The following is a 24,907-nucleotide window of genomic DNA, read 5'->3' on the forward strand; positions in this document are numbered from 1 at the left end:
TGTTTTATAGACATGTATGATTAATGAAGGGGAAAGGAAAGGTACAGGGTAGTGCTGATATAATCCTGAGAGGAGTAGGGCAAAGAATGTTGTAAGGCCAGGTCCTGGGAAGTCCTGCTGAGTTTATATTTCTTAATTAGTTTGCAAATAACAAAGGGAAGCTTTTATGATGGTGGCGATATCATATGGAGTCACACAGGGCAGGGAGGATATGAATAGGATTAGAAAAAGATTTGAGCTCTCAGTCGGGTTGGTTCTGCTGCCAACTAACAATGTACCCTTGGGCCTGCCACCTAACCTCTCTGACATTCATTTTCTTTATCTCTAAAGCAAGTGAATGCAGCACACTCTTAAGGCACTTTTCAGCTTTCAAGTAGAAAAATAAAATACAAGTCTTTTCATAGAGGGACACATGTCTAGCACTGATTATAATTTGCAAGATGAATTTGGGGATACTGGAAAAATAAGCCAATATTTGTAATGATACCCTGAAAACTTAAGGACATTTGGGAGTTAGTTGATCAAGGTTCTAGGACTAGTTTTAAAGTAGTCAGTTACTTTGGGCAAATTTTCAAGTTCCTCCAAGGATGTTTCATTTTTTGTATGTGCCACTTGGTTTAGATTGTCACTGAATTTTCTATCAGCAATATTTGTTATCTTCCTTGCTTTCTTTCTTCAGAATGATTGCTCAAGGGTGTAAGTTCAATCTCTAAAACATACAGTATCACAATACCAGTTTCTAAAATATTTCTGCAAGAAGTTTTAAAAATATATGCCTCCCCAATGAGTCAACATACAGGTACTTTGGCTAGGATTCATTCCAAAAAATAATTACCCCATTTGAATGATGATTTATCAGGCTTTAAGAAAACTAAACATAAATCAAAAGCCTTGGGAAAAATTAGTTCTTATTTTCAGATCTTTATCTGTTAAGAGGGGTGAAGGGTGGGTAAAAGAAGGGATGTGACGGGAGTAGTGTATACCAGTTTTACAAAATAACTAAAACAATTATGAAATGCTTACATATTCATGGCCAGTATAACTTGAATTATGAATGAACCATTAAAGACAAAGATTCTTAACCAACCATTTATCTTTTCCTTTTAAAATGCAAGGTATCAAACTTAGAAGAGCTATAACTATTTTATTTGATGGTAACATACAAACAAATGACAATTTAAATAATATTTTTAAAGTGCTATCATCATTGTAACTTTAATCAGATAAAGCATAATTATATTAACATTGTTTACATTATAGCTGATTTGTCTAAATTCTCATTACAATAAAATATGTCATGTTTTGTCCTACCAAATAGTTTTTATATTGAGAGTGAAAGAAACAGTAAAGCACTCAGAGGAAAAATTCGTGCCATATCCAAAAGTATTATTTTGGAAATTTACTTTGGTGCCGTATTTATATTAAAATATTTTATTTGTTTCCACAGTATTTCTATGAGATATTAGACTGTGTGTCCCTATATCCCTATTTTACTCATGGAGAAACAAACATAGTATGTTTAGTAAATTTTTCAAGGTCATTCACTGTGTCAGAATAGCACTGGAATATAATTTATTACTGTATTTTTTATACAATCCAGCACTTAACACAGTGCCCTAAAAGAGTAAATATTCAATAAATAGTCATTGAATGAAAGACTTACTGGACAAACCATTTTGTTCTATGAAATCCAAAAGGTATATCATATTTGCTCTTTCTTTACTCAGTAAATTGAGCAGGCTGGAGGAGCAGTTGAGCAATAAACTTTATCCACTGTCCTGCCCACAAGTTTACATTGCTACATGAAGGGGCTTTGCATGATGGTACAGTCTGGTCATTCCTGAAATTATACACTTCCTACATCCCCCATAAAGACAGTCCTTAATCTGATTCATGTAACACTGGCTTTCATGGTGTGAATGAGGTCTGCCTGCATCTGGCAGAGACCAACTTCTTTCACAAAAGTCACCAAAAATCCATTATTAGAAATGAATGCATGATTGATACATTAGCCTAATAATTTTTAGTGAAACTGTTTTGTATCTTGGTCCTAAAGAACCATAGTTAGTGGCAATCCTTGAAAATAAGTCACTTGGCTAGCCTTGGCTCTGGCTATTTCATGGCTTGCTGATGATAATTACAGTGCCAGAAAGAATAACTCAATTTATTTCCTGAGTTAATTTGTCTAAGTTCAGTTGCAACTGTAAACATGATGAAGGTCACAGAGGCATGTGTTTAGAGTTGATAAAAACAATGTAGTAAAGAACATGAGTATTTATAACACTAGGAATATGACAAAAACGTAGCAGTCATTCCCAGTGATGCACTGTCAAGTAGGTTAAAAATTGTTATCCATGTCACTGGCACTGATGACCAGTTACTTAAAATATAAGTAAGACATTTCATGAAGGCATTTAAGGCTAAAATGAATTCCTTAAACTTTGATAGCATTCATATTTTGCCATTATGAGAAAGAAAACATTTAACTCCACAGAAAGAATATATTAAAGTGAAATGAAAATATTTTTACATCTGTCAACCAAATTTAGTGATTGATCTAAAATTTCACCCTGGTGACATTTTTATTAGGACACGATCTGGAGAAATCTCAGAATTCCACATCTCATTTGCTTTTATTTTAAACAAATGATTCACCAGACATGCCTAATTAAATGGTCTATTGCCACTGGACTGAATGTCCTAATTATCATTCAAGACATATCTTAAAAATTTATCAAGCATTTACTTTCCATCTTACCATCTATTAAGCTCAGACATATTTTGAGTTCTAAAAGAGCATCACAAGAAACTTATAGCAGTCTGTAGTACAACTGGAACCAATTGTTAGAGCAAAGCCACAACTAAAATAGAAATAGACATAAATAAAAGAAAATCATTAAGCATCAACTTATTGGGTTTAGATACCCATATGTTGCAAAACAGTCACTTTTATATAAGCTTCCCTATATTTTAAACTTGAAGCATAGTCTATGTTGTCATGAAAAAAATAGCTAACTGAAGCCAGAAATTCCATTTTGTAATTGTGTCAATTATTTTGAAAATAGCATTATTAAGTAAACTTTAGTTTGTGTATGACCTTATAGTGACTGGAAACAAAATAAATACAAGCACCCCCTCCCACTGCAGCTAACACACATAACAGATTCTTGAGACTTAGACCCTTAAACTGTCTGCTCATCACTCAATCCATTTGGCCACCCTTTCTGTCCACACCAAGCTAAAGTGCAAAATGTTTTCACAGAAATTCTCTGGGTTGCATAATTTCAATTGCCTGCGCTATTGTGGACAAAACATCTCATTTCCAAAATCTTAAAGCACTTGTAAGGGTCATACATGTGTGTTTACTGTCTCTGTTGCTTCTGTCCTGGAGAATTTGCATGGCCAGAGCTCTCTTCAGGGCGGTGTGCGGGAGTGAAAGGAAACTGAAATCCATAGCCGTTGTACTCATCCAAGTAGACGCACTGGAAGAAACTGATAGGACCTAAGGAACAGAGCATGACAATTTGTTAAGACATGCAGAACATGAGCCAAAAGCACAGTGAGGCAGTACAGTGCAGCAGATTACGTCACCGATTCTGCCATCAGCCTCCGTAGCTGTTGGCAAGTTACTAAACCTCGCTGTGTCTTGGAGTCTTCATGTATAAAACCAAAACAACAAAAACCTCGCAGAAATATTATGACAGTTTAATGAGTTACATATGCTCTTAAAATTCTTCCTGATACATAATAAGCCTTTAATAAGTGATAATTAAAATGGTCTGGCAGAGAAAGTCAAAGTGCTTATCATATAGACATCTGTTGATGTGCATAGCAATCATAGAGACATAGTAACAGGTTTCAAAACATGAGCTTATCAATATGCAAAGTAACAGACTTAGTGTGTGTGAGTGTGTGTGTGTGCATTTTATAATGTCACAGAGAGGTGGCTGCCAATGTCTAGAGGTTTTATTTGCCTTTACTTTAGAGGCAAGAGCCTCCCTAAGGTGGCTTGGTTGCTCTTTCAGGCTGTACTCCCAGGTAGCAGCTCTGAGTAGAAAGCAAAACAGGAAAGTTAAGGGAGTGTGGTGCAAGTAAGGACTATGGCCAGTAAGCTGGTGCTCTCAGGTAGCAGCTTTGATAAAAGATGGCAAGTTTAGCCTCTCTTCACAATCTTGGGGGCCTACAGGCTTCCAGTGTTTTTGATCCTATCTATTTACATTCTGTCAACCAGCCGTAGAGTGTTACAGAAGGCCAGGAAAGAAAATGATAATTAAAGCTAGTGGTGTGTGGGAGATTGGGAAGATTGCCAAATCTATATGACACTAGGGGTTTATGAAGTAGAATAAAGCAAAAGATAGAAAATAGGAAGCTGCAGAAGCAACCAGGGAGTATTCTGATTCCATTTCCACGGGTCAATGGGTTTTCAGGAATGACAATAATTTGAAAAATCTTGAATTTAGTTCTCTTTTCCAGTGCATGTCATCTAGAATTATTTTCTCTTTGTTCTGTCTTCTAATTGAAGCAATAATAGAACTCCTCTCTCTTCAAATTTGTGGAGGTTATGGGAGCTTGGGGTTGGGCAGGCTATAAGGGGAACAGTAGGAAAGCAAAACATGAAATTTCAAGCGTTTGTGTGACATAGCCACAAAGTGTTACCAGTAGGTTAATAATTGTGAGTGTTGCTATATAAATTGAAAATATGCCCAGATTTACCTATAAGTCTTTTTCTTATGGATTGTATAATATTACTCGAAAGTATCATAAGACTCTGTTTATCTCCCCATATTTGTCACAAGCTTATTATATGAAGGATTATAATGAGTGTCTTATCTACTGCAGTAGTTCCAGCATCCAAAGAAGTACTTGGAACATAGTAGGCATTCAGTATCTGTTTATTGAATCAACTATTAATACAGAGTAGGAGGCATTTACTACTAAAAGTGACATTTCAGTAATTTCCTGCACAAATACACACAAGAAGCACTGGAGGACCAAGAAACATCATTTCTCCTGACAGATATCTACCTCTTTACTTTAAAAGCATTATGTGAAATAAACTTCAGTTATATTTATTTCAAAGAATTGCTTCCCTTGTTCTGTTCTGCAATGACTTTAATACATATATAAATTCAAAATGTATTGCTTTACCATTTGAACAAATATGTCTAATTTGGAAGAACCAAAATAATGAGAATCTTGGGCATTGAATTTTGTAACTGCATATGATATTGATTAAATTCTAAAATAAATGATCCCAAAGATTGAATACTTAGAGCTTACCATATATCTGGAAAAATCAAAAAGAACTTTGAATCTTAGAAGTGAGTTTCCAAGCAATTGAATTGCTAAAACCTATTTCTTAACTTTTTTCTACTTTATGTAAAAAAATTTGGCACATTACTTCAGCTGTCCTATTATAAAGCAGACAGTAAGACATATTTAAACATAGATTCAGCTACAGTACTAAGGATCAGAACTATGTAAAAGGATTTGCGATAAACGCCCCTCTGGTCATTACTTGTAATTCTTCCAACTATGTGCCTCTTACCTAACACAAAAGTGACATGCTTTTCTTTAAAATATAAATGACCTACCTACTTTAATGTTATCCTTCCTGTCTCTGCTAAAAAAATTTTTTCTTCAAATACTGCGCTTAAGAGAGTCTAACATTTTTACATAGATGTAGCATCTCTAATGTAGAATGATTTATTGGTTTTAAACTAATTATAAACTTACTTTTCTGCTTCTTTGTGGAAGACACGTCTTCAGCTTCTTCTAGTGGATACAAAAATATAAAAGTAAATAACTTGTACATTTACAGCAATTATATAAATATGTATGGGACTGAGAATATCTAAACAGGAGTGCACTATGAAAGAAACAGGAGTTACCCTTTTTATAGTATACTCCAGATTTGTACACAAATTCTATTCATATTTTCACTATAAAATTTAATAGGCAAAAGCCAGAGATAGAAGGGGAGCCCATGAAAAAAATGGCATGCTACAGGCAATTGTTTAAATAAGAAAACCGGCCCTGATATGTCAGATATTCACTAATGAGGATTGGCTGAGATGCATTCCTTTCCTGAGAAGAGATCTTTGAGGCTCAGAGTTACAATATGGTCAGGGTAAAATCTGGCTAAAGATAAACATTTTAGTCAAAAGAATTCTAAATTTGGAGGAACATATGTTTTTAGTGATCATCCTTGCCATGAAACTAGAGCAGCAGCCCAGTATCCATAGTCTTTCCTTTTCACATCTGATTCACTGACTTTATTCATTTATTTATTTTTGCTATAGTAACAGACATTGCAAGTTTATGCCATGATGGATAACTTGAAACTATTCCTTTGAATCTATTCTCCTGTTTAGAAGTTCTTAACTGGTATCCATGAATGGGGTTTTGGGGTTTTTTTCTGTAAAATACTGGTAAGAAGTTGTAAGAAAGAGAGAGGGAGGGAGAGAGAGAGAGAGAGAGAGAGAGAGAGAGAGAGAGAGAGAGAGAGTGTGTGTGTGTGTGTGTATGTGTTAGTGTGGTGTGTGCTTCATAGAAAGTTAGGTTTATAGATCTTAATCAATTTCACAATTGGTTCTAGAGCTATTCCCCTCAGAGTGTGATCTATGTACCAATAGTTTCAGTATCACTTGATTAATTTATATAAATGCAGATTTTTAGGTTCTAACTCAGACATTTCATTCCAAGGGAACCAACAGTTTTAGAAGCACTGGTCTAGGAGTTAAAAACATATGGGTGGCTATTCTTAATAATTCAATTTAAATATATAATCTATCTATCTATAAAAATATAGTATTCAGAAAAGTATCTTAATACAAGTGTAAATCTCAACTTTATTTCATAAGGTACCCATCCTGTGTGTCTTTTCTTAAAGCACAATTTTCCACATTGTTAGTTAATTTTGGGCACTGGCACAGAATTTATTCTTTGATGGCTAGAAGAATGCTGAGGCAAATTCTTATTGCCTGAAGACAAATTTAGAAGTGGATAAGAAAATATCTATCTTTTTATACAAACTATGTACCCAACAAAGGCCTAATATCCAGAGTCTGTAAGACACTTAAACAACTTGCAATCAAAAAGCATGCAACCCCATTCAAAGTGGGCAAAGGATATGAACAGGTATTTTTCAACTGAAGACATACATTCAATCAACAAGCATATGAAAAAAAAGCTCAACATTACTACTTGTTAGAGAAATGAAAATCAAAACCACAGTAAGATAACATCTCACACCAGAAAGAATGGCAATTATTAAAAGGCAAAAAATAACATATTTTGGTGAGGTTGCAGAGAAAAGGGAACAGTTATACACTGTTGGTGGGTGTTTATATTAGTTCAACCATTGTGGAAGGCAGTGTGGTGATTCCTCAAAGAGCTACTATTCAACCCAGCAATCCTACTGCTGGGTAGATACACAAAGGAATATAAACCATTCTATCATAAAGACACATACATACATATGTTTATTGCAGCACTATTCACATTAGCAAAGACATGGAATCAAACTAAATGCCCATCAGTGGTAGACTGGCTAAAGAAAGCATAGTACATATATACCATGGAATACTGTGCCCCCATAAAAAAAGAATAAGATCATGCCCTTTACAGGAACATAGATGGAGCTGGAGGTCATTATCCTTAGCAAATTAATGCAGGAACAGAAATCCATATACTGCATGTTCTTACTTGTAAATGGGAGTTAAATAATGAAAAAACATGAACACAAAGAGGGGGTAACAGACACTGGGGCCCACCCAAGGGTTGAGAGTGGAAGAAGAAAGAGGATCAGAAAAAATAACTCATGGGTAGTAGGCTTAATACCTAGGTGATTAAATAATCTGTACAATAAACTCCCATGACACGAGTTTACCTACATAACAAACCTACACATGTACCCCTAAACCTAAAATAAAAGATGGGATTTTTGGTTGCATTTTTTTTAAAGAAAACATCTATTTTAAACCAGACCCTAACTAAGAAGCCAGGAATCTTTCAGAAAAAAAAAATCAAGTTATCTGAGGTCCTCACTCTACAGATGGAGAAATTTTGTTCTGGAAATACTTTATGAAGATCATACATCTGGAGACTGATTGCAGGCATTCCTGAATGCCTGTCCTCTGGCTTGGGCTGAAAGAGTATGGGGGTTGAGTTCTGCCTTCCATTTCTCCTTCTTTCCTTCCTCCCTCCCTCCCTCTCTCCCTCCTTTCCTTCCTTCCTGAAAGAGTATGGGGGTTGAGTTCTGCCTTCCATTTCTCCTTCTTTCCTTCCTCCCTCCCTCCCTCTCTCCCTCCTGCCTTCCTTCTTTCCTTCCTTCCTTCCTTCCTTCCTTCCTTCCTTCCTTCCTTCCTTCCTTCCTTCCTTCCTTCCTTCTTGATGGTGCTGCTAATATAAGTGATGCATCTCAATTCTTCTTAATTAAATGATGGCATTCTTGTAATCATTAATGGAATAATAATTTTAAAGTATTACTCCTGTAGATTGGTCAATAAACACATCTCATAATTACTAGTAAATAAATAGCCAACTAGTGTCTTTAATATGTGAAAAGATATATATTTTCCAAATAATATTAAAAAGCTGTTTGTTTTAAAAATAAGCCTACCATGTAAACATTGCCTAGAAAAGCTAAGGACTAGATCAAGAATAGCTGGCACAGCGAGAGAGGGGAAATAAAGACAGACAAAACCTTAGAGCCTTGAAAAAAAAACGATCCAAATTATCCAAAGACAGCAAACTCACCTTTAGCCTTCTTTGAAGCTGGCACCTCTTCAACATCTTCCTCTAGAGTGCAAAAAAAAAGACATAAAATCATAGTCGTTTTTTCAGTTTTCCCAAAGGGGAAGTATTATATTTAAAGGTTTTTAAGAGTCATGAGATCCCTGAAGCCACAAACTCAGCATCTACAGTCTCCATAAACAAGAGCTTTCTGAGCAAAACAGGCACTTGTCTGACTTGGAGAGACGATGTGGAGAAAATGATTATGGGCTGCACCATGATAACAGACTGGCAAAGGTTACTTAGGGAAAAGGTGACTTCCACCACCCACCCCCAGGTATCCCTCCTCATCTGACTCCTAAAGCTCCTTCCAAAAACTGTAATCACTTATTGAATTTAGGAAAGTTAAGGTAAATAAACTCACATGTACAGACTAGATAAAGAGATCACTGTCTACCCATAGATCTCTTGATTTTATTTATCAGCAGATTGATGAGATTTTAACTTTTTTGACAATTCTAAAAAGCCCAAAAATAAACTAATCTTTGACAAAGATACCAAGAACTAACAATGGGGAAAGATAGTCTCTTCAATTCATATATGCTGTTGGGAAAACTGGATGTCTATATGCGAAAGAATGAAAGTGGACCCTTATCTTCCATCACCCCAAAATCAACTCAAAATGGATTTACAGATTTAAATGTAAAACCTGAAACAATTTTAACAGTAAACACAGGGGAAGAACTTCTCAACATTGGTCTTGGCAATGATTTTATGGATCTGACACTAAAAGTACAGGCAACAAAAGCAAAAATAAACAAGTGGAACTATATCACACTAAAAGCTTTGTGTACAGCAGAGGAAACAATGAAGAAAATGAAAAGGCATCTTATGAAATGGGAGAAAACATTTGCAAGCCACATATCCAAAAAAGGTTAATTTCTAAAATATACAAGACGTTGATACAACTCAATAGGAAAAAAAAAATACATGGGCAAAGGACCTGAGCAGACACTTTTCCAAAGACATATACAAATAACCAACAGGCACATGAAAAGATGATCTATATCATTGTCATGAAAATGAAATCAAATCACAATGAGATAATTACCTTGTATCTGTTAGAAGAGCGATTATCAAAAAGTAAAATGGTATGTGTTGGTGAGGATTTAGAGAAAAGGAAACTCCTGTACACTGTTGATAGGAATGTTAATTGGTATTGCCATTATGGAAAGCAGTATGGAGGTTCTTCAAAAATTTTTTTGTTTATTTATTTAACCACTAGACAACAGTGTCCTCAAAAAATTTGAGAAGAAGCTACCATATGATCCAGAAATTTCACTTCTGGTTATATATCCAAGTTTATATCAAGTATATTGTATGCTTGGAACTATCTAAGCATAGTAGATCTTAAATGTTCTCACCACACACACACAGAGACACATGGAATGGTGGTAACTATGTGAAGTGATGAGCATGTTAATTAGCTTGATTTTAGTAATTATTTCATAATGTATATCAAATTATCATATTGTATATCAAATATCTATATAATTTTTGTCACTTACACCTCAATAAAATTGGTGGGGAAAGTAAGACATTTCACTTGAACTAAAGCTCAAATGCATATACAATGACTGTTAAGTTGTATTATATAAATCACTGGTCTTTTCTGCATTCAACTTACAAGCACATAGTGAAATAATGTAGAAGTAATTTTAAATCAGAGGTAATTTTAATGAAATACAATTGAATGATGCTTTAATTTTTAACATTTGAAATTATCTGAAAGAAGGTCAGTTTTATATTATTTATTTAGATTTTGCATACCAGCTGATCAGTAGTAAATGAAAAAGGGGTAAGATAGGGTCATATGCAAATTTCCTCTAATAGTAAAGTAATGTGACCTTTATGGAAAAATGCTATTATGTAGAAGAACACAACAGAAAAAGAAACAAAATTACTAGAATATTTTTTACTAAATATTATTAGAGTTTTGATCAATCAGTTGGAAATAATATTTAAACATAGGTTTAACTCAATTAAATACTGGATAAAATGACCATGGTTTTGAACTGCCTAATCAACAGCTATAAATAAAGGAACAGTACAAACTGTTACATGATGTAGTGCAATAATATCGATACTTTTAAAATGATATCAGTTCATACACAAATCAAACAGTATCTTAATTCTGTAATAAGATCCTATTAATTTCTATGGAAGGTTTATACAAAAATAAAACGAGGCAAGGTTCTTGTCCACAAGGAACATATATTTTATTTTTGTAGATTATATCACACTTGAAACCTATTCTTTGGATCCATTTATTATTCCTAGAAAAATAAATACAAATGGAAGGAATAAAGACCTCAATGTCTTCTATAAGAAATTCTATATTCTGGTCCAGTATCAACTGGCTATAAGTGATAAAAGCTGGCAAGAGCTGAGTCACATGTCAATTGCTCAGGAGACAGAAGCAGAGAAAGTAAACTGCAAGCCTAGGACAGTTGCTATAGAGATGCAATTCTGTGGAAGCAACTTAGCAGCAAAAATTTACTGAACTAGGAATAATATTCAGGAAAGAAAGAAGGCACTTACAGTCCACTTTTTTTTAACAACTTGCACATTGAGTGAGTGGTAGTTTTGATGAAACAAACATCTGACTCTGAAAAGGTGGAACAATGGCAGTGAAAGGAGTGTCAAAATGTGCCAATGAAATTTTAAAGACTGACCTGCTTTTGTAGGACAGAGAGGAAAATGTTTTATGAAGGAAGTAAAATTTGAAATGGGACTTATAATATTTGGGTGGAAGAAGATGCCAAAATTAAAGTGAGGGCAGCAGTATGAAAAAAGGCTAAAGACATCAAAGGACAGAGGTATTCAGGGAGTAGGGGGAATATTCTGGAAAGGCTGAATAAGATTATCATGTGGAACATCTTATTTATCATGCTAAGTAGCCTCAACTGAATTTCATAGCTAGTGAAGTTTCCTCAAGAGATAATATTTTAGAGATGTACTTGGTAAGAATAAAACTAGAGCATGAGGAATTAATGTGGAGAATGCAATTTGGAAAGTATTCTAATAGAATAGAAACAATAAATTCTCGCCAGGCGCGGTGGCTCACGCCTATAATCCCAGCACTTTGGGAGGCCGAGGCGGGTGGATCACGAGATCAGGAGATCAAGACCATCCTGGTCAACAAGGTGAAACCCTGTCTCTACTAAAAATACAAAAATTAGCTCGGCATGGTGGTGCACGCCTGTAGTCCCAGCTACTCGGGAGGCTGAGGCAGGAGAATTGCTTGAACCCAGGAGGCGGAGGTTGTGGTGAGCCGAGATTGTGCCATTGCACTCCAGTCTGGGTAATAAGAGTGAAACTCCGTCTCAGATAAATAAATAAATAAATAAACAAACAAACAATAAATTCTCCTGGTAGGAGTCACTGAAGGAGTTGAATGCAAAAAGGGTTTTGCCAAAAGAGTAAAATATAATTAAATACAAGTAAGTGCAAGAAATCAATACTATAAAGTATACTATAATATGTTATTTGAATTTGGAGAAAGACAGTGGTGCCACTCCCAGCCACAAGGAAATCCCTAGGGGGCACAGATACTTGCTGGGGATAATGAAAAGTTCGATTTTCTGTGGGTTGAACTGTGGTGCTAGGCCAGTCATGCAGTTGCAAATGCTTAGTAGGAAGAAAGAACCATCAAGATATCTGAAAAAGTTAGAAGTGATATGCATCAAGTTAATGGGCAAAGCTGGGTAAATTGGGAGATCATCACTTTTAATTGTGGCAATAATAATTCATATTTCTTAAGACTTTCTATGTGCTGGGCCCTATTCAATTATTTTATATGTGTTAACACATTTTGTCCTGGCAACAACTGTATGACGCCAAGATTCTTTTTTTTGGAGACAGGGTCTGACCCTGTCACCCGGGCCGGAGTGCAACGGCGTCATCTCTGCTCACTACAACCTCTGAGGCAAGGTCTCTTGTATTGAATCTACTGTACAAATGGAAGAGAGACGGGTTAATCCTGCCCAAGATCACGGAACTAGTGAGTGTCAAAGGCAGAACAAGAACATAATACAGATCTGCCTACATCAGGGCCTCTTGAAAGAGGATTGAAACTTATTACACAAATAATACACCTGCTATGTTCCAGCCACTGTTCTAAGCACGTTATAAATGTTAACACTTTTCACCTTCTTTGAAAATCTATGAGGAAGATACTATTATTGTTCCTATTTAATAGGTGGGACAATTAAAAATCAGAGACTCAACGTCCCAGAGTTATAAGATGTGAAGATACTGGTATTCAGATGCAGACATTCTGGTTCCAGAGATGGTGCTGTTAATTACTAAGCCATTCTGCCTGTATTAGTTTGTTTTCTTTTTTCTTTTTGAGATGGAGTTTTGCTCTTGTTACCCAGGCTGGAGTGCAATGGCACGATCTCAGCTCACCACAACCTCGGCCTCCTGGGTTCAAGAAATTCTCCTGCCTCAGCCTCCTGAGTAGCTGGGATTACAGGCATGAGCCACTGTGCCCAGCTAATTTTTTTGTATTTTTAGTAGTGACGGGGTTTCACCATGTTGACCAGGATGATCTCGATCTCTCGACCTCTGCCATAAAGTACTGCCCAGAATGGTGAATTTATAAAGGAAAGAGGTTTAATTAATTCACAGTTCAGCCTGGCTGAAGAAAGCTCAGGAAACTTACCATCATGACAGAAGGGGAAGTCAACATGCCCTTCTTCACATGGTGGCAGGGAGAAGAATGAGAACCAAGCAAAGGTGGCAACCCCTTATAAAACCATCAGATCTCCTGAGAACAAACTCACTATCATGAGAATAGCATGGGACAACTGCCCCCTTGATTCAATTACCTCCCCCCAGATCCCTCCCACCGCACATGCGGATTATGGAAATATAATTCAAGATGAGATCTGGGTGGGGACATAGCCAAACCATATCACTTCCTTGTGAAGAAGAACTTCTAAGCTCACTTCACTCTGATTCCACTAATTCCCTTAGAATTTGATGGGGGCCGGGAGCGGTGGCTCAAGCCTGTAATCCCAGCACTTTGGGAGGCCGAGGCGGGTGGATCATGAGGTCAAGAGATCAAGACCATCCTGGTCAGCATGGTGAAACCCCGTCTCTACTAAAAAAATACAAAACATTAGCTGGGCATGGTGGCATGTGCCTGTAATCCCAGCTACTCAGGAGGCTGAGGCAGGAGAATTGCCTGAACCCAGGAGACGGAGGTTGCAGTGAACCAAGATTGTGCCATTGCACTCCAGGCTGGGTAACAAGAGTGAAACTCCGTCTCAAAAAAAAAAAAAAAAAAAGAAAGAAAGAAAAGAAAAAGGAAAAGAATACGATGGGATGCTAAGTGTGTCCCTCTGCACTTCCAACAATCTGTTCTCCCTCAGTGGGGATGAAAAGTTACTTAGTTGTCTCTGAAAATGATAATGACAATGAAGAGGTAAGCATAATATTTGTTCTGTTTGTCTAAACATTATAAGTAATGTAAGCTACTGTTATTTCAAACATTGAAGAATAAAAATGTACTATTTTGACTTTCTAATTGTAGACTTCATTCTTCACTTACATAAAAACAGATTCCAGAGGAATCGGACTTAACAATGAATCCATCCTTTCATCCAAGCAGTTGTCTGCACTATAACAGAGTCATGAAAAAATGGGTCATCTCGTCTGTATGGCCATCATTTTAATCAATGACTAGGTTTTGTATAACTCTTCAATGCTTATTGAATTGGTCGTACTCACACAGGGGTTTTTAAATAGCTATTTATTAAAAATTAGAATGATTACAATATGAAGTACTGGATTTTGTTTGGTCAAGTAGTGTCAAACAAAAAGAGCTTGTATCTTCTGGTTAACTGAAGGAATTTCTCCTTTGTCCCAGATCCATGATTTGCCTCATCTCATGTAAGTGTCTGTTTCAATACTTAAGAAAAGTATTATTCTGTGATCAAGTGGAATGTCTGAAAAAGTCAGAAATTACCTCTGTTCTCTGCCTAAAAGTTTTAATTTATCTTCAATACTGTTCCACAGCCATGGGTCAAAAAAGTTGCATGGCAAAAGGGATTTTTAAACAAGGTTCATGTAAAGTCTTCATCTCTTTGGAGTGTTAAGGGTAGCCTGGTTCTATGAGGTTGAGGACAGAGATGATTTAAAGACTTGATCTATTGGTATTTAGGAGATTGTGTGTGGGTGGACTCTAATAAATACAGACTCTAATTAAAATTGACGCTAGAAATTCCAAGTATATGAGAAAACGGAGAGCCTAGCCTCAGTACCAATGGTAGGTATGGTATATAATTACATGCATTTTTAATTATGTGGGCTTGATATGTGCATTTGCAAATTTTACACTAAAAATGAACATTCTCATTCTCAGCAAGCAATCTTATCTTGGTTCTATGTTTTATTCTCTAGAGTAGTGGCTTTTACTTTTGTCTTCACAGAATTCCTTTATAATCTTAAAATATGAGGCACCCTAAAATGTTTTTATATGGATCATATCTATTGATAGTTGCCACAATAGAAATTAAAGCAGGCATTTTGTGAACACAGGAAACTGAAGCACATATTCTCTTAGGCAGAGCAATGATATACACATTAGTTATTTAGGTTCTGGAGAAGATATAGGCAAGGAGAAAGGTAAATGGTGACTTAGTATCAGTATGTAACCTATTTCGACTTCACGGAATGCTTGAAAAAACATCAGGGACCTCAGTGATCCACAGCAATCCACCTAATTTCTACTTTTTAGTCACTTAGACATAAAACTTTGAATACTACTTTGTGTAATCACTATTGCTTGTCCTTGACCCAAATTTGGTTTCAAGTCATGTAGGGTTCAGGAGAAATCTCTGAAAAAACCTATTCTAGATAAAGAATTAGCCAACATACAACACATGGAAATAATTAAAAATAAACTTGTCAAAAGAAAAGATGGTTATTAAAAAATAAGTTTGCTAGCCATTTAAACCAATGTCAGGTCATACTATTTTACAAAACAAGCAAGTAAATGTTACTTCTTGAGAAGAAAGTTATGTTGTTTCTCTGACACAGAAATACACATAAAATAATGCAAAATATAACCAAGAACACAAACAAAGCAAAATGGGAGTCCTCAAAGTAAGAATTATTACAGGGAAAAAGCCTGGTTGTATTTCCACTTTACTTTACAGATTTTGTGGAAAAAATGAATATATAATGTCAATTACTTGCCAATTAAATAATACTAATTTTGCATTTGAAGAAAAATTTTAAGTTGATTTGAAATATACAATAACAATAACATTTTTGAGACTTGGTGCAGTGGCTCACTCCTATAATCTCAGCACTTTGTGAGGCTGAGGCGGGACGATCACTGGAGCTGAAGAGTTTGAGGCTGCAAGTGAGTTATTAAAAAAAAAGGGGTGGGCCAGTCATGGTAGCTCACGCCTATAATCCCAGCACTTTGAGAGACTGAGATGGGTGGATCATGACGTCAAGAGATCGAGACCATCCTGGTCAACATGGTGAAACCCTGTCTCTACTAAAAATACAAAAATTAGCTGGGCATGGTGGCACGCGCCTGTAGTCCCAGCTACTCGGGAGGCTGAGGCAAGAGAATTGCTTGAACCCAGGAGATGGAGGTTGTGGTGAGCCGAGATCGTGCCATAGCACTCCAGCTTGGGTAATAAGAGTGAAACTCCGTCTCAAAAAAAAAAAAGGATGTTAGGGAAAGAAGAGTAGGTATCAGTTATTAAAACCACCACTTCTAAATTTGGATAACTGGAACATGTTCATAACCCTCATCATATATTTGCAAAACAATGTACTAGAAACATATTAACAGTACTTTACATAGATGGTTAGAATCTTAGTTTCTTCTTTATATAAAAGATATAATTCAAGGGAGGACTCAAGATGGCGCTGTGAGAACAACCCAGGATTAAAGCTCTCGTTGAATCCGCAAAGAGGTGAGTCCGAGCTGCATTTCCAGACTGATCTTTGTTGCCCACAGAACGGGGAAACTCCCAAGTATAAAAAAGACACAGGACGCCAGGCAGTAAGTCTGCCTGGTGATGCCGGCAGCCGGGGTCCGGCGGCGGCCGGCCCTACCTAGCAATCCCCACAGGGTGCGCTTGTCCGGGTGCCCTGCTGAACCGGCAACCTGAGACTTGAGAGGGTTGGACTTGAGACTGAACGAGACTTGGACAGTAGGCCAGCCCAGGGGATTGCAGGGAGAGAGCATTCGGGATACCCAGTGGGACGAACAAAACCGCGATTTCAAACTATCCCGAGCAGACAGTCCGAGATGCTCTGTGGGGGAGGAGTGTCAACCACTACCAAGGAAACCCACCCCAACTGAGATACACTCCCACTGCTGACGCAGCCAGCCGTTGCCGAGGCAACCTGTCCCTACTGAGATACACGCCCACTGCTGACGCAGCCTGCCATTGCCGAGGCAACACGCTACAACGAAGAGACTCCACCGCAGGGCGTGGCGGAGACCACAGCAGAGCCTGCAGGAACAGGGCGAAGCACTCAACAGCAGGGTGGAGACTCGGCAGGCAAACAGTGGCTAGTCTGCCTCCTAGCTAGGCAGGACACCTCAAAGGACATCGAAAAATAAAGCCCGAACCCCCCAACACAGAGCATTTGAGAAAAAAAGGGTTTTTTTAATGAGCTCTGTTGCAGCAGAATCAAACATAGCAGCCTAACAGCCCTGAATGAACAACAGAGCTCACAGTTAAGAAATTGAGCTCCTAAAAAGAACAGACTGTCTCCTCAAGCAGCTCCCTGACCCCTCTATATCCAAAAGACTGACATTTGGCAGGCATCATCCTGGGACAAAGATATCAGAAAAAGAAACGGGTAGCATCCCTCGCTGCACCACAGCTGCTAGAGGTGCACCCCAGACAAGCAGGGCCTGGAGTGGACCTCAGCAGTCGTACAGCAAAGGGGCTAGGCTGGTAGAAGGAAAACCAAGTAACAGAAATACTTCATCATCAACAATCTGGGTGTCCACTCAGAGACCCAATCGAAAAGTCAGCAACTACACAGACGACAAGCGGATAAACCCACAAAGATGGGAAGAAACCAGCGAAAAAAGGAGGAAAACACCCAAAACCAGAACATCTCGCCTCCTAGAAAGGACCAAAACTCCTCACCAGCAAGGGAACAAAGCTGGATGGAGAATGACTGTGACGAAATGACGGAATTAGACTTCAGAAGGTGGATAATGAGAAACTTTTGTGAGCTAAAAGAACATGTATTAAATCCATGCAAAGAAACTAAGGAACTTAAAAAAAGATATGAGGAAATGATAACAAGAATGGATAACTTAGAGAGGAATATGAATGAATTAAAGGAACTGAAAAACACAATACGAGAACTTCGCGAAGCATGCACAAGTTTCGATAGCCGAATTGACCAAGCAGAAGAAAGAATATCTGAAGTCGAAGACCAACTCAACGAAATAAAACGAGAAACCAATACTAGAGAAAAAAGCGCAAAAAGGAATGAACAAAGTCTCCAAGAAATGTGGGACTATGTGAAAAGACCTAACCTACGTTTGATAGGTGTACTAGAAGGGGACAAAGAGAATGAATCCAAGCTGGAAAATACTCTTCAGGACATCATCCAGGAAAACTTCCCCCACCTAGCAAGACAGGCCAACACTCAAATGCAGAAAATTCAGAGAACACCACAAAGATATTCTGAAAGAAGAGCAACCCCAAGGCACATAATCGTCAGATTCAACAAGGTTGAAATAAAGGAGAAAATACTAAGGACAGCCAGAGAGAAAGGTCGGGTCACCCACAAAGGGAAGCCCATCAGACTCACAGAAGATCTCTCGGCAGAAACACTACAAGCCAGAAGAGAGTGGGGGCCAATATTCAACATTCTTAAAGAAAAGAACTTTCAACACAGAATTTCATATCCAGCCAAACTGAGCTTCAGAAGTGAAGGAAAAATAAAATCCTTTGCGAACAAGCAAGTACTCAGAGATTTTGTCACCTCCAGGCCTGCTTTACAAGAGCTCCTGAAAGAGGCACTACACATAGAAAGGATCAACCAGTACCAGCCATTCCAGAATCACACTGAATGCTAAAGAGCTTCAACATAATGAAGAATGGATAAATTCCTGGACTCCTGTGTCCTCCCAAGCCTAAACCAGGAGGAAGCTGAAACTATGAATAGACCAATAACAAGGTCAGAAGTCGAGGCAGCAATTAAGAGCCTACCACACAAAAAAAGCCCAGGTCCAGACGGGTTCACAGCAGAATTCTACCAGACACACAAAGAGGAGCTGGTACTATTCCTTCTAAAACTATTTCAAACAATCCAAAAAGAGGGAATACTTCCCAAATCATTTTATGAGACCAACATCATTCTGATATCAAAACCTGGCAGAGACCCAACAAGAAAAGAAAACTTCAGGCCAATATCCATGATGAACATAGATGCAAAAATCTTCAATAAAATATTGGCAAGCCAATTGCAACAGCAAATCAAAAAACTTATTCACCATGATCAAGTAGGATTCATCCCGGGGATGCAAGGCTGGTTCAACATACGCAAGTCTATAAACGTAATTCACCACATAAACAGAACCAAAAACAAAAACCACATGATTATCTCAATTGACGCAGAGAAGGCATTTGACAAAATTCAACAGCCCTTTATGCTAAAAGCCCTCAATAAACTCGGTATCGATGGAACGTATCTCAAAGTAATAAAAGCTATTTATGACAAACCAACAGCCAATATCATACTGAATGGGCAAAAACTGGAAGCATTCCCTTTGAAATCTGGCACTAGACAAGGATGCCCTCTTTCACCACTCCTATTCAATATAGTACTGGAAGTTCTAGCCAGAGCAATCAGGCAAGAAAAAGAAATAAAGGGTATTCAAATAGGAAAGGAGGAAGCCAAATTGTCTCTATTTGCAGACGACATGATAGTATACCTAGAAGACCCCATCACCTCAGCCCAAAAACTCCTGAAACTGATAAGCAACTTCAGAAAAGTCTCAGGATATAAAATCAAAGTTCAAAAATCACAAGCATTCGTCTACACCAATAACAGACTTAAAGAAAGCCAAATCAAGAGCGAACTGCCATTCACAATTGCTACAAAAAGAATAAAATACCTTGGAATACAACTCACAAGGAATATAAGGGACCTCTTCAAGGAGAACTACAAACCGCTGCTCAACGAAATCAGAGAGGACACAAACAGATGGAGAAACATTCCATGTTCATGGTTAGGAAGAATTAACATCGTGAAAATGGCTATACTGCCCAAAGTAATTTACAGAATCAACGCTATCCCCATCAAGCTACCATTGACTTTCTTCACAGAACTGGAAAAAACCACCATGAACTTCATATGGAACCAAAAGAGAGCCCGCATAGCCAAGTCAATTCTAAGCAAAAAGAACACAGCGGGGGGCATCACACTACCGGATTTCAAACTATACTACAAGGCTACAGTAATCAAAACAGCATGGTACTGGTACCAAAACAGAGATATAGACCAATGGAACAAAACAGAGGCACCGGAGGCAACACAACATATCTACAACTATACAATCTTTGACAAACCTGACAAAAACAAGCAAGGGGGAAAGATTCCCTGTTTAACAAATGGTGTTGGGAAAACTGGCTAGCCGTGTGCAGAAAGCAGAAACTGGACCCCTTCCTGACACGTTACACTAAAATTAACTCCAGATGGATTAAAGACTTAAATGTAAGACTTAGCACGATAAAAACCCTAGAAGGAAATCTAGGCAAAACTATCCAGGACATAGGAGTAGGCAAGGACTTCGTGAACAAAACACCAAAAGCAATGGCAACAAAAGCCAAAATAGACAAATGGGACCTAATGAAACTCCACAGCTTCTGCACGGCAAAAGAATCAGTCACTAGAGTGGATCGGCAACCAACAGAATGGGAAAAAATGTTTGCAGTTTACCCATCTAACAAAGGACTGATATCCAGAATTTACAAATAACTCAAACGGATTTACAGGAAAAAAACAAACAAGCCCATTCAAAAGTGGGCAAAGGATATGAACAGACACTTTACGAAAGAAGACATATATGAGGCCAACAATCATATGAAAAAATGCTCATCGTCACTGGTCATCAGAGAGATGCAAATCAAAACCACATTGAGATACCATCTCACGCCAGTTAGAATGGCGATCATTAAAAAATCTGGAGACAACAGATGCTGGAGAGGATGTGGAGAAAAAGGAACACTTTTACACTGTTGGTGGGAGTGTAAATTAGTTCAACCATTGTGGAAGACAGTGTGGCGATTCCTCAAGGCCTTAGAAATAGGAATTTCATTTGACCCAGCAATCCCGTTACTGGGTATATATTCAAAAGACTATAAATCTTTCTACTATAAGGACACATGTACACGAATGTTCATTGCAGCACTGTTTACAATTGCAAAGACCTGGAATCAACCCAAATGCCCATTGATAATAGACTGGATTGGAAAAATGTGGCACATATACACCATGGAATATTATGCAGCAATCAGAAATGATGAGTTTGTGTCGTTTGTAGGGACATGGATGAATCTGGAGAACGTCATCCTTAGCAAACTGACACAAGAACAGAAAATGAAACACCGCATATTCTCACTCATAGGCGGGTGATGAAAAATGAGAACACATGGACACAGAAAGGGGAGTACTAAACACTGGGGTCTATTGTGCGGAAAAGGGGAGGGCCAGTGGGGGGGGAGGTGGGTAGGGATAGCCTGGGGAGAAATGCCAAATGTGAGTGAAGGGGAGAAGGAAAGAAAAGCACACTGCCATGTGTGTTCCTATGCAACTGTCTTGCATGCTCTGCTCATGTACCCCAAAACCTAAAATCCAATAAAAAATTAAAAAAAAAAAGATATAATTCATAATGTATATTTTGGGATGTAGGCTGTATGTTTAAAATATAAAAAGTTAAATCTTCAATAAATGTTAAAAATTTCAGTCTAGCTTTATAGTCAAAGTGAATATTTCCTTGATGGTTTCCTATGATTTATTCATTAAGATAATGTTATTTTTCCAGTAACAACTATAAGAACTACAATGAGATATTTTTCTGTGCCAGGCACTCGATTAGATACTAGGTTTTACCAAAGTCTCACCAATACACCTATGAATTATGGGGAAAAGTCTGATTTTACAAGAGAACTTTGAGACCCAAAGTATTTGAAAAGTTCCCTGAAGCAACATATTTTAAATATGTTGAAAGAAGGCATGAAACTTTCCTCAACATTGAGGCCCTCACTCTTTCCACTAAAGTATTCTATCTTTACTTGCAGAACACTTTGCTTTGTGCCCCGAAGGAACCAAAAGGAAAAAGGATGCTACTTAGAAGTAACTTACAATCATGTAGAGAAAATGAAAAAGTACCCAACCAAATAGATGAGACTCTGAAGTAAGAGATAGTATATGACAATTGATAGTATAACTGCGAGGTAATTTCAAGAGTGAAATGGTCACTTCCTCTTACGTAGATCAAAGAAATTTTTATGGGTGCTCTCTCACTGGTGATGGAATTTGAAAGATCATAATGAATTGTGTAGTTAGAGGTACAAAGAATAGTTCAAGAAAAAAGAATGATGAGATCAGAGTTTAGGAGACAGCAGTATTAGGAATATGAAATGTTCAATTGGGTTAATATCTACAATAGGTATAGAAAATGATGAGACCCAAATTTTTAAATGTAGTTTATACCTGGATTATGGAGGCCCTAGACTCTTGGGCTTAGAAATGTAGAATTTATTCCAAATTTACAATGAAGAAATAGTCAGTATTTCTTACCTATGTAACCCAATCAATTTAAGGTTTTGGAAAATTTAATGTCAGTGGAAATATAAAGGAAGAATGACAAGTCAGAAAGGGACAGTTGGGGAGTGACTGCAAGGGTTTAGAGGAGAAACAGTAAAAACTTACATGACTTAAAACCAAATTAGGGTTAGGGGGACAAGGAATACTGATTAGTCAGAGTAGAATTCAAAGTTTTATGTCTAAGTGACTGGAGAGTAGATGTCAAATGGCAAGAGCAGAATCTTCCCTTGGGATACGGAGAAGGTGGAGGGATAAGGGAAAGACGATCATGATAGGAAGATCAGTCGTAAACTTGTGCAGACAAAGGGTGAAGTTAGGAATTGAATATGTGACCAGACCCAAGAAAACAGGTTAAGCTTCAGAAGAATTTTGGGTCTTATCCACAAAGAGGTGGATAATGTAGATAACAAAACTGGATGGCCCCGCTGACGATAGTGCAGAAGGGTAGGAAAGAAAGCTGAGGTTGGAAGGATTCAACCTCTGGGGAAAAACAGCAGAAGCCTAGTAGTGAGGAAACAGACTGAAAAAAAAAAAAAAAGAAAAAAAGAATCCTATCTTATGAAAGCCAAGAGAAGAAAACATTTCAAAAAGGGCAGGCAACCCGGAAAGTGGAAGGTATCAGAGAGGTTAACAATAGGGGAGAAGTGAGCAAAAGGTAATTCAGCTTTACAATTTGGAGGTCCGTGTTGAACTTGAGGTTAGCTATTTTGGGAGAGTGTTGGGCAGATATCTAGGTCATGGAAGTGAAGCTGAAAGAGTAGAAAGAAATTGCTAGGAGATCTAGTTCAGAAGTGGCTGCAAATGCAAGCACAGCAAAAGGACAACAGCTCTGAGAAGCAGAAAGGGCAAGGAAAATTTTGAACAAAGGAATATTTGAAGAGACAGGAGAAACTCTTATAGTGAGAACTGCAGAGGCATGATTGAGGGAGAAAGCAAGAGAGGATATATCAAAAAGGAATATAGAATGGTAAACCTTACGAGAAGCAATGCTTCTTGATGTGAGAATGGGAGGCTGGTGATAGGGCTGGGGAATGCAAAAGATAAAAAGAGACTGTAAGGTCTGGCATGGTGGCTCACACCTGCAATCCCAGAACTTTGGGAAGATGAGGCGGGAGGAAAACGAGGTCAGGAGATCGAGACCATCCTGGCCAATATGGTGAAATCCTGTGTCTACTAGTACACAAAAAATTAGCCAGGCATGGCGGTAGGAGCCTGTAATCCCAGGTACTTGGGAGGCTGAGGCAGGGGAATCCCTTGAACCCAGAGGAGGAGATTGCAGTAAGGCAAGATCTCGCCATTGCACTCCAGTCTGGCAACAGAGTGAGACTGTCTAAAAAAAAAAAGAGATTGTAATTTGAGCAAGAAGGCACATTTTGAAGAACCCACATATGGCATAGGTTGTTAATTTTGTTTTTCTCAGTTTTAAACATAAAATTTTTCTGTGTAGTGTCCAGTCGGCTCTGCACACTCTTAGCAAACACTATAAATAAATCAAAGCCACCTAAATAATGCATGTATATGTACCAGCACAGATACTCTATTCTCATCTCTACTAGCAGTCTATTTTGATTTGTGCAGTTTCAAGAAATTCTCATAAGTAAACATCTGGGATCCTTAGTCATAGATGCAAACGAAGCTTAGCATGAATTTTTGTATTCTTCCTCAGCCCTCTTCCTTTATTAGATTCACTACCTCTCTCTGTTTCTGCAGAGATATCCAAAGCTCCAAAATATTTTCCCAACTAACTGGCCGAGTTGTGTGAAACTGGCTTAACAGAATGTTACATTCTAAAAGTTTAGATTTTCCCAATAAATCTTAATAACCCAGAGTAGTTCAAAGCAACGTTTGGCAGCCAGTTTATTTTAGCCCTCAGGTGTGAGAGGCTCCTTCTATATGTGCTATTATTTAAAGTAATCATGAGTTTTAAAGAAAATGAACTGCTGCACTGAGAACTCACTGAAGATTCTCGAAGTTGACTCTAGGGAATAATAAACTATGCAGAGAAAGTTCACATTTGGAATTTTGTAGGCAGCACACATTGAAGCCAGGAGTGTTCAATAAATGTATGTGGCCCTTTTTTAGTGTCTGTCCCATACTCCCAGGATAAACACCGCTGTCTTGAGGTCAATGTCAGAGCAGCTTAATATCATCCTTAAATGAATGAGACCACAGTGCTCGGACCCAAAGTCTAATAATAAACAGTGAGAAACATTTCACCAAATGTGCTTTAAACACAACCTTTTTCTGGGGTCTAGCAAAGGGTGATCAGAGTGGT

General features: G+C 37.7%; 1 protein-coding gene across 50 annotated transcripts in view; it reads right to left on the reverse strand.

The window, feature by feature from the left end:
- Nucleotides 1–905: 905 nt before the first annotated feature.
- TRDN (triadin) overlaps nt 906–24,907 on the reverse strand; it is a 415,209-nt gene continuing 391,207 nt past the window's right edge. For 45 of the 50 annotated variants that reach the window (XM_078370051.1, XM_078370045.1, XM_078370044.1 and 42 more), the window contains 3 exons: nt 8,761–8,802; nt 5,737–5,775; nt 906–3,502 (listed from right to left, as the gene is read on the reverse strand). In XM_078370051.1, coding sequence (XP_078226177.1) covers nt 3,363–3,502; nt 5,737–5,775; nt 8,761–8,802 — 221 coding nt within the window. In that variant the 3' untranslated portion in view covers nt 906–3,362. The remainder of the gene's footprint in view (nt 3,503–5,736; nt 5,776–8,760; nt 8,803–24,907) is intronic. The other 5 variants (XM_078370036.1, XM_078370029.1, XM_078370027.1 and 2 more) reach the window with 1 other exon arrangement.

This window comes from Callithrix jacchus, chromosome 4 (assembly GCF_049354715.1).
Source record: "Callithrix jacchus isolate 240 chromosome 4, calJac240_pri, whole genome shotgun sequence".
NCBI lineage: Eukaryota > Metazoa > Chordata > Mammalia > Primates > Cebidae > Callithrix > Callithrix jacchus.